The sequence below is a fragment of the Pseudophryne corroboree genome, chromosome 6, assembly GCF_028390025.1.
Source record: "Pseudophryne corroboree isolate aPseCor3 chromosome 6, aPseCor3.hap2, whole genome shotgun sequence".
NCBI classification, from domain to species: domain Eukaryota; kingdom Metazoa; phylum Chordata; class Amphibia; order Anura; family Myobatrachidae; genus Pseudophryne; species Pseudophryne corroboree.
In genome coordinates this window covers 54477245-54495018 of record NC_086449.1, presented here as the reverse complement: position 1 = coordinate 54495018, position 17774 = coordinate 54477245, and the positions used below count along the sequence as shown (strand labels likewise).

Here is a 17774-nt window from a genome sequence, read left to right as displayed (position 1 = left end):
CAGAATGCTCCATCACCATTTTTCTGCTACTCCCCAGTAGTAGTTATGTGACTAACAGGGAAGATTCCTGGTGGGCCAATGTACATATGGGGCCTGTTTTGTTCATTGACATGTAAGGGGTGGTGCTGCCCATGTGAGGCCACTTCTACAAATTTTTCCAGGGACACTTTCAGTCCCCAATCTGTATCTACTCAACTTTGACAGAAACTGCAGTGGAATATGTCAGTGCTACATAAATGTTAATAAATTAATAAATAGATGTTACAGCCAATAATTATAAAACCTTTTGGTATGACTGGGCCATTCAAACAGTGGTAGAAATTTGAAACAAATTGTAACACCAAAGCTATGTTATACAGTTATTTATTTTTCTCTAACGTGCTAGTATATACTGGGGACTGTAATTTTTAGTACCGTGGGGTATAGATCGGGTTCACTGGAGCCTGGCACTTTAAAAAACCTTTAGTGTGTATGTGTGTGCTGGCTCCTCCCCTCTATGCCTTCCAACCAGACTCAGTTTAGAAAAATGTGGCCAAGGAGCCGGGTGCATTCCTCTGGAGCTCCAGAGAATTTTCGTTCAAATTAATTTTAGTTTATTTTCAGGTAGTACAGGTTGGCAACCAGTCTACCTGCTTCGTGGGACTTAGAGAGGGGGCCAAACCAACCTCCTGAGGGTTAATAGGTGGTAATCCCTGCTGACAGGACACTGAGCTCCTGAGGTGCTGTTTCACACACCACACTTGTGTGCACACACCAGCAGCAAGCCGCCAACCTCTAACAGATACCGAAGAGTCGCATGTGCGGTGAGTGCTAACACCGGGGTCCCGGTTAGCGGGTCCCCAGTGTGGTTTGGCGGCATGTCACGGGCCACACTGGCTCAGAGGAGTTTTTAACTCCACAGGGTGCACAGCATCTATCAGTAATCATTTTGCTGTATTTATATAATGTTAAACCAGTATACTCTATTATGGACCGTGTGCCATTTTGGGGGCGGGGCTTCCCAGAGAGTGGGACCAGTGACGGGAAGGCGCCATTTCCTGCTGCTGCGGATCACAAGGCTGCATGCATTCTGCTCCTCCACGGACCCAGGCTGTTACAGATGCTGTACTGGTACCAGGGTGTCATAGCAAGGGGGGAGCACATCTGCGGTAGCACTGCTGCTTAGGTAGTGTGATCCATATGCACAGCTATACACTGCACTGCTGTGTTTGTGTGCTGGTCTCCATTTCTCTCTGTGTCACTCCAGGGGCCATCTGGGGTCTGTGTAGAGGATTTTAGTAGGATTACGTTATATTGTCGTTGTGTAGATGATGTCTGCTGACAAAATGATGTGTACTGCATGTAATTCTACCCCTTCTTCTGAGGGGTCCCTCATGTGTGAACAGTGTTTATTATCACCACAGGGAAACCGCTTCCAAGCACCTGACTGGTTAGATAGGTTTTTAAGAGCAAGATTCATAATATGAATCAGAACTGGCTGCAGCTAGGAAGGAGAGACAGGTGCTGAGACACTCTGTTGATTGTATGACAAAAGCTGCAGATAACAGGCTTTACATCCCCCTCTGTTGGTATCACATAGGCGCTTACTTCCACGGGTGTTCCAGTTGGATTCTGATCAGCCTGATTTAGATGAAACTGGTGATATGGATGAGGACAGCTCTCTGTCCCCCGGGGTGGAGGCCCTCATTTATGCTCTGAGGGAGGTGCTTAACATACCTAATCAGGAGGCAGAACCAGATGAGGAATTGTACTTTTAATGTTAAACCAAAGTCCCCAACCATGTTTCCTGTTTCTAAGGAATTCAACTCCCTAGCAAGGGAGGCAGGGGTAAATCCTGACACAAAATGTAAAACTCCTCAGAGGTTGTTATCTTCTTTCCCCCTTCCCGTGGAGGACAAGGTATGGAAACCCCCCCACCCTTCCCTCAGTTGATATGTCTGTGTCCAGACTGTCGCGGAAATTGGTACTGCCGGTACCTAGGGCAATATCCCTCAAGTATCCAGCTGACCATAAATTTGAGAAAATAGATAATTCCAGCGCTATTTAAACAAAATGACAGTATACTGATAGCAGTAACAAAATATATAAGTATTTATTCCTTTATAAAGTATAAGAATTTCTATAGTTTAAAAATATTCAACAAAAATAATAAAAAATTAAGATAAATTCATAAATTAAGATGAATTAATTAATTACAATTTTTACTCACAGTATATGATTAACGATGAATTTATAATGAATGCATAAAATAATCAGGTGTATAACGAGAAAAACAAGATATCTTTATAAGAAGGCAAGTGTATTCCTAATACCGGTATACATACATAAATGACATTGAACAAAACATATAGAATGAATGAAAAGAATATAGATATTGGTATTTATAGTGTAGTAGACATGCTTGTGCGGATTACTCTACTAGCAGAATGCATTTAAAGTGCTTGGTAATACAGGTTGAGTATCCCTTATCCAAAATGCTTGGGACCAGAGGTATTTTGGATATCGGATTTTTCCGTATTTTGGAATAATTGCATACCGTAATGATATATCATGGTGATGTGACCTAAATCTAAGCACAGAATGCATTTATGTTACATATACACCTTATACACACAGCCTGAAGGTCATTTTAGCCAATATTTTTGATAACTTTGTGCATTAAACAAGATGTGTATACATTCACACAATTAATTTATGTTTCATATACACCTTATACAAACAGCCTAAAGGTCATTTAATACAATGTTTTTAATAACATTGTGTATTAAACAAAGTTTGTGTACATTGAGCCATCAAAAAAAGTTTCACTATCTCACTCTCACTTAAAGTCTGTATTTCGGAATATTCCGTATTTCGGAATATTTGGATATGGGATACTCAACCTGTAGTAGACTTTTGTATCCAAAAGGTGCTTAGTATGTATCAGATTCCTGATACAAAGTTAAAGTCCTTCCAGCCTGATGCTTTGAGCGGTGGTAAGGCAGTAGCAGTAGATATGGAAAAATAGTCCAAAGTACAAAGGAATAAATACTTATATATTTTATTACTGCTATCCGTATACTGTCATTTTGTTTAAAGAGCGCTGGGAGTTATCTATCTTCTCACATACACAACAGGGTTGGTGGAAACCCATACTCCATAGCTGCTTTTTAAACATAAGGTATTAGCGCAGCCCTCACTATACAATCCTAGCATAAATTTGAGACCACTCTCAAGGCAATATATACCGCAGCGGGCGTTGCGCTACGTCCCACTATAGTCTGTGGTTGGATTTCAATGGCAGTGGTCAAATGGTCTAATAATAATGGTTTTGATTAGCTGCCCCAGGATGATATCATTACGCTGTTGCAACATATTCAGGATGCGGCAAACTTTATGAGCAAGCTGTTAAAGAATTGTCAAATAAATGGCCATACTACTGCTATGGCAGTTTCAGCCCACAGGACTCTGTGGTTGCATCAATGTTCTGCAGATGCTGATTCCAAAAAGGGCGTAGAAAATCTTCCATTTACAGGTTATGCCTTGTTTGGAGTCCAACTGAATAAATGGATTTCTCGGGCTACGGCGGGTAAGTCCACCTATCTGCCGTCGTCTGCACCACCTGCTAGATGCTCTTACTCAGGACCCTCCTTGCAGTCCTTTTGTGTGGCAAGATTCAGAGGCAGAGGCCGAGGAGCCTCCAAGGCTAATAGGGGACCTCATGGTAAGTCCCGAAAACCTGCAGCTGCAGTTTCCTTGAACCAAGCCCCCGGAACTTCTACCACTAAGCCTTCCGCGTGACGGTTGGCCCCAACTACAGGGTGACTTTCCGGTAGGTGCTCGCCTTCAACACTTCACCCACATGTGGGCGGAGTCTTGCCAGGATCCTTGGGTGAGGGACTTCATTTCTCACGGATACCAGCTGGAATTCCAAACACACTCCCTCCTCACAGATTTTTCAGGTCTAACTTAACCAGCTTTACCCGATGCAAGAAGCCATTCAAAAGCTTTTACAGACGGGAGTCGTGGTTCCGGTGCCTCCTCCGTTATACACCAAGGGGTTTTACTCCAGTCTTTTTGCCGTGCCAAAACCATACGGTTCGGTGCGGCCCATCTTGAATCTGAAAATGTTAAACCCTTATCTACTGGTGTTCAAATTCAAGATGGAATCCCTGCAGGCTGTGGTGTCTGGTCTGGAGGAGGGGTAATTTCTAGTGTCTAATCAAGGATGCTTACCTAAACATCCCTATCTGGCCTCATCAGTCTTACCTCAGGTTCACCATCTTGGACAGCCACTTCCAGTTTCAGACCTTACCCTTTGGTCTCTCTACAGTTCCAAGGGTCTTCACAAAGGTCATGGCGGAAATGATGCTACAACTGCACAAAATAGGTGTCAACATTGTCCCCTACTTGGACGATCTCCTGATAAAAGCAATGTCCAGGGACCATCGACTGCAAATCATAGACCTGACGATTCGCCTGCTGACGGATCATGGATGGATTCTGAATTTTTGGAAATCTCACTTGGAACCATCCCAACATCTGCAGTTCCTGGGAATGATTCTGGATACAGTGTCTCAGAAGGTGTTCCTCCCTATGGACAAGGCCTTGGCTCTTCAAGCTATGGTGCGCTCAGTACTCCGACCCCGCAAGGTCTCAATACATCTTTGCATACGCTTGCTGGGCAAGATGATGATGGCCGCATACGAAGTGGTCCAATATGTCAGGTTTCATGCCCGGCCTTTTCAACTGGATTTGCTGGACAAATGGTCAGGGTCTCACCTGCACATGCATCAGACTGTGACCTTATGTCCGAAAGCGCGGATTTCTCTGTTGTTGTGGCTACAAATTCTTCATCTGGTAGAAGGATGGAGTTTCAGGACCCAGTCGTGGATTCTACTGACAACGAATGCCAGCCTCTGGGGTTGGGGGGCTGTGACTCAAGGGGCCCAGTTCCATTGATAGTGGTTGAGTCAGGAATCGACGCTGCCGATTAAAAGTCCTGTAATTCCGGCAAATTTACAATGCCCTTCTTCAAGCCTCCGATCTCCTCCTCAGAGATCAAGCTATCCAAGTTCAGTCGGAAAACACCATGCAGTGGTGTACATAAACCGACAAGGGGGAATAAAAAGCAGAGCAGCAATGTGAGAAGTGTAAAAAATACTCCTTTGGGTGGAAGCCAATGCAAGGGTCATCTCAGCCATATTCATTCCAGGAGTGGACAACTGGGAAGCAGACTTACTCAGCAGGCACGACCTCCATCCGGGGAAATGGGGCCTTTATCCTCAGGTGTTTCAACAATTGGTTCACCAGTGGGGGTGTCCGCAGATGGACCTGATGGCTTCGTGCCTAAACAAAAAGCTATACCGTTACTGTTCCAGAACAAGGGATCCGCAGGCTGTAGTAGTGGACGCGCTGACGACTCCATGGAATTACCAGTTTGTTTCCTCCAATCCCGCTCATTCCAAGGGTTTTAAAAAGGCTCAAAAGGGAAAGCGTTCAGGCAATTCTAATTGCCCCAGATTGGCCTCGAAGGGCCTGGTACACAGACCTCCTGACCATGTCTCTGGAGGAACCTTGACCGCTACCTCATCTATCTAGACTTACAGCGGCTACGTTTGACGGCTTGAAAGTTGAGAGGGAGATTCTAGCCATAAAGACCTTCCCTCTAAAGTTATCTCCACTGTGGTACAGGCCCGAAAAGTGGTTACATTGAAACACTACCACTCTATCTGGAATAAATGTTCCTTGGTGTGAAGGTAGAAAAGTTTCTCCCATGGTATTAAGAATTGGGCGTTTTCTGCAAGCAGGATATGGGCCTTCGATTGGGCTCCCTCAAAATGCAGATTTCGGCGCTCTCGATTTTCTTCCAGAAATAACTTGCAGTGTTGCCATAGGTACAGGCTTTCCTGAAAGGAGTTCTTCATATGAAACCGCCCTTCGTCCCTCCCACGGTTCCATGGGATCTCCAATGTGGTTTTGTCCTTTCTTCAATCAGACTGGTTTGAACCCTTATAAGGGGTGGAATTTAGATTTCTCACTTGGAAGACTGTCATGTTGCTGGCTTTGGCATCTGCAAGACGTGTCTCTGAATTGGGGGCCTTATCCTGTAACAGTCCATATTTGATTTTTCATGAAGACAGGGCTGAACTCAGGACCCGGCCTCAGTTTCTGCCTAAAGTGGTGTCAACTTTTCATGTTAATCAGCCAATTGTGGTTCCGGTGTTGGCTGATGCTTCTGTTGGCCCAGAGTCCTTGGATGTGGTGAGGGCTCTGTAGATTTATGTCAAAAGGATTGCTCGTCACAGGAAATCTGACTCGCTGTTTGTTCTTTATGGTGCCACCAAGATTGGTTGCCTGGCTTCAAAGCAATCTATTGCTCGCTGGCTCAGGTTGACTATTTAACAGGCCTATACTTCGGTGGCTCTGTCTTTGCCAACGTCGATTTGGGCCCGCTCAACGAGGTCGTGGGTTCTTCCTGGGTGTCTACCCAGGGCGTCTTGGCCTTACAGTTGTGCCGAGTTGCTACTTGGTCTGGTCCAAACACGTTTGTTAAATTCTATAGGTTCGATACCTTGGCCAAGGATGACCTTCAGTTTAGTCAGGCAGCTTTGCAGGGCTCTCAGCACACACACACCCGCTTTGGGACTTCCCCACGGTACTAAAGTACAGTTCCCAGTATACACTAGGATGTTAGAGAAAAAAGGAATTTAATACCTACCGGTAATTCCTTTTCTGCTGCGGGGTACACTGGGCTCCACAAGGAAAGACATTGGCGGTGTAGAGTAGGCTCTTGATCCGAGGCACAAACAGGCTCAAAGCTTTGACCTTCTTCCCAAGATGCATAGCGCCGCCTCCTATATCACCCCGCCTCAGTGCACAGAAACTCAGTTTTATAGTTGGTGCCATGCAGCAGCCCGGAGAGAAGCTTTTAAAGAATATTGAAGACTTCAAGGGCTGCAGCAGAGGCACTGACTGTGTTAGATGTCAGTCAGACATCTCCTGCTGCAGCTCCATCACCTCCCCCAGTGGTGCTGTACACTCCCGCGCCCTGGTTGCCAGGTACCTACAGCGGAGACTCCGGTTTTCTTCCATGTTAGTCACACACACGATGGCTGCTCTCCATAATCGCGTGGCCATACTCAGGGAGGAGGTAAGGGGTCCCCTCAACGGGACCCGCTGTAAATCATGATCTCGCATGGCCGGTGGGAGGCGGGCCGCGAGCGCTGGCGTGGACACTGTGGTAGTACAGGTACCCCACTAGACCACCAGAGCATGGGCACAGGTCGGTTTTTCTTTAATAAAACCATTTTATTAAGCCCCCAGTACCTGGTGGTGAAGTCCAGCAGGGAGATAAGGCTTTGACCTGTAGCCCCTCCCCCTGCCCCAGTGCGCCATTTAGAGTAAATGTTCCCACCCTGGATCTGCATCTCTCTCTCTCCCTCACTTCCTCTCAGCGTTTGGGCGCCATTAGGACAAGCTGAGCTGATCCTGGGACTGTTTGGGTAAATCCTCCTCTGTAAAGCAGCCTGCCTGTCAGCGCTGTGCATTTTACAGGACACTTAAGTATTCTACATGTCTGCTGACAGTGTTAGTTAAGAAAAAGTGCATTTAGTCAGGGTTATTTAGTACAAGTACCCTGTGATATACATCCAGTCTTTACTGCGCATTGTTATATCTTTTAAGTGTATAGCTATACATAGTACTACTATGTGTTGCTAGTCCAGTGCAGTTTTATTGCATGTCATAATTTCTGCATTGTACAGACACTGACTCTGTGTGTGTGTGCATATAGCTGCTGTGTGACTTCCATTTCGTGTCTCTCACTCAGATTGCTATCCCTATATTCTATAACCTGAGGGGGCTAAGTGCGTCAGGTTTATCATAATATAGGCAGTTCACAGGATATACTCAGTGTGTATTTTTCTCTGTGATTTCTAGTCACCATATACCTCTTTAATTCCCTGTTTGTACTGATAAACTACACAGGGGGTTCTTGACAGGTATTGTGCTGCTGATATTGTACTGGGTTGCCCTGCTTTGAGCTTTTGATTATGTCCGCTACAAAGGGCAATGGAGCTGGGGCTGATCCCACATTGCATGGTGTTGACGCTGCAAACACATTTGCGGATAACATAGCAGCTGAGGGTTCAGGTTCTGGGGGTTCTTTGCCCCCCAGTGGGACTGTAGCAACGGGGATGCAAAATGACCCACCTTGGGCTACCTTCTCCATGCCATTGAATACGCTGGTAACTAGACTAACACCGCCTATGGGACATCCTGTGCCGGTACAACTGCTTAGGGTCCTTGCGGTTAATCCTCCATGGGCAGATCAACTGACCAATCAGTTACAGCAATTGAACCAATCCCTGACTGCTCAAAAGTCCAACCCTCGCCCACCTAAGACCAAGGGGTCCTCTAAGCGGGCCATTACTTCCTCAAAATCCACCAACGACCCAGACACCTCGTCTGATGAGGATGGCATTTATAAGGACCCCACAGATTCTGATCCTAATACTTCTGATGGGAAAGTTGTTTCATAGATAGTCTCTAACAAGTCAGGAACATCTATCAGGCTCATTCTTCAGGTTGATGATGAACCGGAGCCTGACACTGCCCCTATGAAACCAGACAGGTTTAAATGTCAGAAGGGGGTTAAACAAGTTTAACCTCACTCTGACCATTTAGTTGACATATGTCAGGAGTCCTGGGAAAATTCAGGAAAGAAGTTCACGCCTCACAAGAAGATGCTGGCTCGCTACCCCCTCACTGTGGAGATTAGTAAAAATTGGGAATCACCCCCGCCAGTGGATTCGAAAGTGGCGCGGCTGGTAGTATCTTCAGCTTTGCCTGTAACTACCGTCACGTCCTTGATAGAGCTGACGGACAAGCGTGTGGAGGGTTGTTTGAAGGCAATCCACACCCTAAACGATGCGGTGCATAGGCCCACTATTGCAGCGACATGGCCTGCAGAAGCTGTGGAAGCGTGGGGGCTCAGGAGCTGGAGGCGGAGTTGCCTTCCAATGCTTCTGATCATGCTAGACAATGCCTGTCGTATATTGTTACAGCCTCTCATTACATTAAAGAGGCGGCTTCTGATGCCGGTATTCTGGCAGCCAAGGCTTCTACTATGTCCATTTTGGCTCGCCAAATTCTCTGGTTATGGTCCTGGTCTGTGGACATGGACTCTAAGAAAACCCTGGAGGTACTCCCCTTCAAAGGAGACATTATTTTCGGAGAAGACCTTAACAAGATAGTGGCTGACTTAGTGGCTGCTAAAACAGCATGTCTTCCTAGTACTGCTCCTTCGGTGCTGAAGGCTAAGAGTACTTCCTTTCGCTCCTTCCATCCTTTAGGGAAAGCAAAAGATCAGGCTTACCCAAAACAGGTTCGCACTTCCAAACGCAATAAGCCCGAAACCCAAACGGGCCTGGGCTGTCCGTCCAGCTTGCTTCCAAAACTGACAAGCCTGCTGCATGACGGGCAGGCCTCCCTCTGGGGGATCCCAGAGTGGGCGGCCGACTTCTAGGGTTTACCCAGGAATGATTGAAGACCACTTCCGATGCCTGGGTATGGGAAGTCGCCACTCAAGGTTACGCCGTATCCTTCAAGAATCGTCCCCCTCATCGATTTTGCCTGACAGACGACCCCTTCGGATCAGGTGAAGGCAAAGACTCTTCATTTGGTGGTACATTACCTCCTGGACACATGAGTGATAGTACAGGTGCCTCTGGCTCAGAGAGGTAAGGGGTACTATTCACCGCTGTTCCTAGTCCCAAAACCAAATGGGTCTTCCGGGCCCATTCTCAATCTCGAGTCCTTGAACAAATTTGTGAAGGTCGTATGGAAACTCTTTGCTCTATTGTTCTGGCCTTGGAGCCTGGGGACTATATGGTCTCTTTGGACATACAGAATGCTTACCTACATATTCCGATTGCAGTAGCGCATCAGCAGTACCTGGCAAACTCCATTACCAGTTTTGAGCGTTACCTTTTGGTTTGACCATGGCCCCGCAAGTCTTCAACAAGGTTATGGCGGTAATGATGGCTGTACTCCATCGTCAAGGGGTCAGGATCCTACCGTATTTGGACGACTTGTTGTTCCTGGCAAATTCCCCAGAGATTCTCCTACGTCATCTGGATCTGACTATCCCGTTTTTGCAAGCCCACGGGTGGCTCATCAACTGGAAGAAATCCTCCCTGGTCCCTGCTTAGTGCATGGTGACCTGGGAGCATTGTTGGACACTCACAACCAACGGTTCTTGTCTCAGGAGAAAGTCCTGAAACTTCAGGACCGGATTCGATGCTTCCTATCTCGTCCGCAAGTGTCGATACATTTGGCAATGCAAGTGCTAGGTCTCATGGTGTAGGCTTTCAACATGGTGGAGTACGCTCAATTCCATTCCCGCCCTCTCCAGAGGCTGATTCTTGCCAAATGGGACGGCCTGCCTCACCGGATCAGGTCTCGTATGATCTCACTGTCACTAAGCTGGTGGCATCAGGACCAACTATTGAGCAGGGTTTCGTCCCTTCTGGATCTCCAACTGGGTCCTTGTGACAACGGAAGCCAGTCTGAGGGGTTGGGGTACGGTGTTGGAGAAGAAACACTCCCTTCAGGGTCGGTGGACCAAGTAGGAGTGTCTCCTCCCGATAAACATTCCGGAATTGTGGGCGGTGTTCAACTCTTTGAACTTGGCCCAGCATTTGATACAGAACAGACCTGTTCAAGTACAGTCGGACAACGCCACGGTGGCGTACATAAATCATCAAGGCGGCACTCGAAGCCACATGGCAATGAGGGAAGTATCATGGATTCTTCAGTTAGCAGAACGCCATCTGCAAGCCATATCGGCAGTGTTCATTCCACGGGTCCTAAACTGTGAAGCAAACTTTCTCAATCGTCAGGACGTACACGCCGGAGAATGGAGCCTCCATCCAGAAGTGCTTCGACTCCTCGTGGACAAGTGGGTTCTTCCTGATGTGGACCTGATGGCGATCGACACAATCACAAGGTCCCGGTCTTCGGAGCAAGGGCAAGGGATTCTCAAGCAGCGTTCGTGTACGCACTGGCAATTCCATGGAACTTTCGGCTGCCATACGTGTTCCCTCCGGTGTCACTCCTGCCCAGAGTAATAAGGAAGATCAAGCAAGAAGGAGGAATCCTACTTCTGATCGCTCCAGCGTGGTCCAGATGGCATTAGTTCTAAGACCTTCAGGGTCTCTCGATAGAGCGTCCCCTTCTACTTCGCAGCGCCCAGATCTCCTCGTTCAGGGCCCCTCTGTATATCAGGAATTAGCCTGATTGACTTTGACTGCATGGCTCGTGAAGCTTCCGTCTTAAGGGCCAAAGGATTTTCTGAGGTGGTCATTCAAACTATGTTGAAGGCCCAGAAACCGGCTTCTGCTCGGATTTATCATAGGGTCTGGAATTCTTACTTTGCTTGGTGCGCATCTAACAATCATGATGTTTACAAGTTTAGTGCGGCCAAACTTTTGGCCTTTTCACAACAAGGCCTGGACTTCGTCTGGCATCCATCAAGGTTCATATTTCTGCCTTGTCGGTTTGGTTTCAGAGAAAAATTGCGACATTACCTGATGTGCATACGTTCACTCAGGGTGTGTTGCGGATTCAACCTCCTTATGTCCCGCCGGTGGCTGCTTGGGACTTGACGGTGGTTCTGGAGACGTTGCAAGGGTCTCCGTTTGAGCCTCTTGAATCTGCAGACCTTAAGTGGCTTTCTCTTAAGGTATTGTTTTTGCTGGCTATTGCCTCTGCTAGACGGGTGTCGGATTTGGGTGTCTTGTCTTGTAGGTCACCATATCTGATTTTTCACTGTGATCGAGCGGTTCTTAGAACACGTCCCAGGTATTTTACGTAAGGTGGTGTCTTCTTTCCACCTTAATCAGTAGATTTTAGTTCCGGCCTTTGCTTCTCCTGATTTGTCTTCCAAAGAACGGTCTTTGGATGTGGTACGGGCTCTCCATTTCTACGTGAAGAGAACTGCCTCCATCAGGAAGTCAGATTCTCTCTTTGTTCTATTTGGTTTTCACAAACGTGGCTGGCCTGCTCACAAGCAGACCCTGGCCAGATGGATTAGAATGGTGTTTGCACGTGCTTATGTACAGGCTGGCCTTCCAGCTCCTGCTACCATCAAGGCCCATTCTACTCAGTCAGTTGGACCATCTTGGGTGGCCCACCGTGGTGCGACCCTTGAACAATTGTGCAAGGCGGTTATGTGGTCCTCGGTGAACACGTTCATAAGGTTCTATGCCTTAGATAGGTCTGCCTCTCAGGATGCTTCCTTTGGACGCCAGGTTCTTGTGCCCGCTACAGTGCATCCCCTCCCATAAGGAACTGATTGAGGACATCCCCAATGTCATTCCTTGTGGAGCTCAGTGTACCCCACAGCAGAAAATGAGATTTATGGTAAGAACTTACCGTTGGTAAATCTCTTTCTGCGAGGTACACTGGGCTCCACAAGGCGCCCACCCTGACGCACTTCGCTTCTTTGGGTTGGTAAGGCATTAGCCGCTGACACTTTCTCCTGTCGTGAGAGTGTTGTGTATGTGGCTACTAATGGTCGTCATCTTTTAACTGCTACTGCATTGGGCTGGTTAACAAAACTGAGCTCCTGTGCATGTAGGCGGGGTGATATAGGAGGCGGCGCTATGCATCTTGGGAAGAAGGTCAAAGTTTTGAACCTGTTGGTGCCTTGAATCAAGATCTTCCTCTACACCCCCAATGTCATTCCTTGTGGAGCACAGTGTACCTCGCAGAAAAAGATTTAACAACGGTAAGTTCTTACCATAAATCTTGTTTTCTCGTAGTCTGTAGTGGATACTGGGCGTCCGCCTCTGTGCTTTGATTCCTGCTTACTGGATGTAAGTGTTTTGGTTGGTCCACTGTTGCGGTCCCTTTGACATGTTGGGATTGCTTTGCTATCCTTGTTGTTATGGATGTGGCTATCCTCTGTTCCGGTTAGCGCTTCTTTGTTGATTCTGGTTGTGTGTTGGCTTGTTGCCTCGCCGCTGTTGTCTGTTTCTACTCTCGTGGTATATCAGTCTCTTCGGGCACAGTTTTCCTAGACACAGTCTGGTAGGAGGGGTATAGAGGGGAGGAGCCAGCAAACACATACACACTAAAGGTTTTTCAAAGTGCCAGGCTCCAGTGGACCCAATCTATACCCCACAGTACTAAATTACAGTTTCCAGTATCCATTACGGACTACTAATGATTGCATTTGTGATAAGTTATCGATTTATACTGCAGCTAATTGGATACTGCCTAACTGTCATTTCATTCCAATTTGATTACATCATTTTTATTATAATTTGATTTGTTTTATATATTTTTACTTCTTTGTTCAAGCATTCAGTGATTACTCCTATTTTGAAAAATCAAAATTCTCTCAAACTACAGCCTTATGGCCCTCATTCTGAGTTGTTCACTTGCTAGCTGCTTTTAGCAGCAGTGCACACGCTAGGCCGCCACCCTCTGGAAGTGTATCTTAGCATAGCAGAATAGCGAACGAAAGATTAGCAGAACTGCTACTAAATAATTCCCTGCAGTTTCTGAGTAGCTCCAGACCTACTCCTACACTGCGATCACCTCAGTCCGTTTAGTTCCTGGTTTGACGTCACAAACACGCCCTGCGTTCGGCCAGCCACTCCCCCGTTTCTCCAGCTTCTCCTGCGTTGTTATCAGGCACACCTGCGTTTTTTAGCACACTCCCGGAAAACGCTCCGTTTCCGCCCAGAAACACCCACTTCCTGTCAATCACACTATGATCACTCGAGCGATGGAAAAACGTCGCTCGACCTTATGTAAAACTGCAGTTTTGTGTGAAAGTACTTAGCGCATGCGCGCTGTGTACCATGCGCAGAAATGCCAATTTTTAGCCTGATCGCAATTCTGCTAAAAATAGCAATGAGCGAACAACTCGGAATGTTCACCCATGCCTTAGCTCCCTTGTCTCTCTAAGCTACTTGAGAGACTTGCCTACACTCGAATCACATACTTTCTTAACTCACACAACTTATTGGACCCACTTCAGTCATGCTTCCATTCCCAACACTCCACAGAGACATCACTGACTAAAGTGGTTCATGATTTGGTCACTACGAAGTCTAAAGGCCATTACTCACTTCTTATTCTTCTAGATCTATCTGCTGCCTTTGACACTGTTGACCACTCTTGTCATACAAACACTACAATCTCTAGGTCTTAAAAAGACATAGCCCTTTCTTGGTTCCTAACCTGCCTATCTAATCGCTCCTTCAGTGTTCGCTTCTCTGAATCTTCCTCCTCTTCACTACCTATTTCAGTTGGAGTACCGCAATGCTCAGTTTTAGGTAATCTGCTTTTCTCAATCTATACCTCAACTCTTGATACTGAAATCCAAAAGAGCTGATTAGTTTACCATCAGTACACAGATGATACTCAAATCTACCTATCCTCCCCTGATTTGTCTCTATCTGTATTGGGCCGTGTCACTAAATGGCTTTCTGCCATTTCATCTTGGATGACATCTCGCCACCTCAAACTTAATATTTCAAAAACAGTTAATTATATTTCCACTGGCCAATAGTAGGTACCAACCTGATATCGCTATCACTGTTGAAAACTCAACAATCAACCCTACCCCACAAGCTCACTGCCTAGGTGTCATTCTTAACTCTGATCGTTCCTTTGTTCCCCACATTCAATCTTTCTCAAAATCATGTTACATGCCTCTAAAGAAATATCCAAAATATGACCATACCTTATAAAAGACACTGCTAAAACTCTAATCCATGCTCTCATTATCTCCCACATTGATTATTGCAATAGTCTCCCAACTGGTATTCCCAAAATGAGACTCACCGCTATAATCCATTCTGAATGCAGCTGCTAGACTAATCTTCCTCACTAGACGTTCATCGTCTGCAGATCCACTCTGTCAGTCTCTCCATTGGTTACCTGTATTCTACCGTATTCAATATAAAATACTTTTACTCACACACAAAGCCATTAACCAAACTACACCAATCAATATCTCCCAACCCAACCTCTTCACTCTTCCCAAGATCTGCATCACTCATCCACATTCATTACTCGCTCCCACTCACGATTGCAGGACTTTCTTTGGGTTGCACCCACTCTGTGGAATGCCCTACCATGCACAATAGACTCTTTTCAAGTCTCCAAACCTTCAAGCGTTCCCTGAAAACTCACCTCTTCAGGCAAGCGTATCAAATTCCAGAACCACCCACATACCTTTCATAAACTTTCCTATCAAATTGCATCCACTCTACACAGTCCACACACATCCTCACTTGTCTTCACATTCTTCACTTTGCCTTCCTCCCAACCCCAGTTCAACATTGCTGTGTGACCATATCATGCAGCCCACCAAGAACCTTTGCAATCTGGTGAACTACTATGCAATAGACTGCACCCATCCTTGTGTATCTATGCCTATTTCCCTATAGATTGTAACCTTGCGAGCAGGGCCTTCCTACCTCTATGACTGTTTATTACCCAGTTTTGTTATATCATTGTTATTTCCAATTGTAAAGCACAACGTAACTGTGCTATATAAGAAACTGATGATGATGATGATGATAATAAATAATATATATGTTGTATCTGTGGCAGGAGGAAAGTGGTCTCTGTACTGCACATCTGACTGGAAATGGGAGCCCAGAAATTAGGCAACTTACATAACGATACATCATGTTCCTTATACGATATAAAACTAAAACTGATTTACAAGGGTGATCTTCAGGTTATTGAATAACAATTTGTTTTATTTATTTTTTAGGGGTAACTGAAGGAGCTGGAGTCCCACGAAGAATAGAAGAAAAGGCTGTGGAAAGAGACGACGTGGAAAGGCTCCTTGTTCCCTGATCTAGCCAACTAAAGATATAATTTCTTCTGAAGCCTCTGGAGGGTTCAAGAAAACAATTTTCATTTTCTGGATAGAAGTTTTTATCTAATACATGATGAGCCTCACAGGAGAGAGACCACATCTGTGCTCCGAGTGTGACAGAAGCTTTACATATAAATCACAGCTTATCATACATCAGAGGATTCACACAGGAGAGAAACCATTTACATGTTCTGAATGCAGCAAGTGTTTTTCCCAGAAGTCACATCTTTTTATGCATCAGAGAGTTCACACAGGAGAGAAACCATTTGAATGTTCTGAATGCAGCATGTGTTTTTCCCAGAAGTCACTTCTTCTTACACATCAGAGGAGTCATGCAGGAGAAAAACCATTTACATGTTCTGAATGCAGCAAGTGTTTTTCCCGGAAGTCGCTTCTTATTATACATCAAAGGAGTCACACAGGAGAAAAACCATTTACATGTTCTGAATGTAGTAAGTGTTTTTCCCGGACATCACATCTTGTTAAGCATCAGAGAGTTCACACAGGAGAGAAACCATTTGAATGTTCTGAATGTAACAAGTGTTTTTCCTATAAGTCATCTCTTGTTATACATCATAGGATTCACAGAGGAGAGAAATCATTTACATGTTCTGAATGCAGCAAGTGTTTTTACCAGAAGTCATCTCTTGTTATACATCAGAGGAGTCACACAGGAGAGAAACCATTTGAATGTTCTGAATGCAGCAAGTGTTTTTCCCGGAAGTCACTTCTTCTTATACATCAGAGGAGTCACACAGGAGAGAAACCATTTACATGTTCTGAATGTAGCAAGTGTTTTTCCCGGACGTCACATCTTGTTAAGCATCAGAGGAGTCACACAGGAGAGAAACCATTTACATGTTCTGAATGTAGCAAGTGTTTTTCCCATAAGTCATCTCTTGTTATACATCAGATGAGTCACAGAGGAGAGAAATCATTTAAATGTTCTGAATGCAGCAAGTGTTTCTACCAGAAGTCAGAGCTTGTTATACATCAGAGGAGTCACACAGGAGAAAAACCATTTACATGTTCTGAATGCAGCAAGTTATTTTCCCGGAAGTCAACTCTTATTATACATCAGAGAGTTCACACTGGAGAGAAACCATTTGAATGTTGTGAATGCAGCAAGTGTTTTTCCCGGAAGTCACTTCTTATTGGACATCAGAGGAGTCACACAGGAGAAACAGTAGTTTGCAGGAATCTATGACCTGCAAACTTCCTTTGTTCTAGGGAACAGGATTGCCACCTAGCAACAGCTGGTGGGTTATGTAGTAAGCATCCTGATTTTCCGCTGTAAGGCAGGCAAGTGAAATTTCTAAATCGCTAACCTGCCTGCAGGTCACATGCACACTAGCAGCTGGGCGGGGCTAACACAGATACAGATTTTTCCAGGCTTACTGGTAGCAATCCCAATAACCAGAACAACTGTGGGTGAATATTGTGTGTGTTGGAACAAAGGAGAGTAATACCTACACATTTAGATCTAAACTGACTGAACCATTTATTTAGGTATACAGTACTGGTGAGGCTTGGGTAAGGCAAACACTGAGAAGAAATTAATTTTCTCTGACGTCCTAGTGGATGCTGGCAACTCCGTAAGGACCATGGGGAATAGACGGGCTCCGCAGGAGACTGGGCACTCTAAAAGAAAGATTAGGTACTTTCTGGTGTGCACTGGCTCCTCCCTCTATGCCCCTCCTCCAGACCTCAGTTAGAATCTGTGCCCGGCCAGAGCTGGGTGCTCCTAGTGGGCTCTCCTGAGCTTGCTAGAAAATAAAAATACCAAGGTAATGGCCGAAATGATGATACTCCTTCGGAAGAAGGGAGTTATAATTATCCGTACTTGGACGATCTCCTTATAAAGGCGAGGTCCAGAGAGCAGTTG

The 17774-nt window shown here is 45.7% G+C and overlaps 1 protein-coding gene across 1 annotated transcript in view; it reads left to right on the top strand.

Moving 5' to 3' along the window:
- LOC134936105 (zinc finger protein 605-like) overlaps window positions 1–17493 on the top strand; it is a 74003-nt gene extending 56510 nt beyond the window's left edge. Inside the window, exon 2 of the mRNA XM_063931019.1 lies at window positions 15782–17493. Within this exon, the coding sequence (XP_063787089.1) occupies window positions 15960–17096 (1137 nt within the window). The 5' untranslated portion in view covers window positions 15782–15959 and the 3' untranslated portion in view covers window positions 17097–17493. The remainder of the gene's footprint in view (window positions 1–15781) is intronic.
- Window positions 17494–17774: the final 281 nt, after the last annotated feature.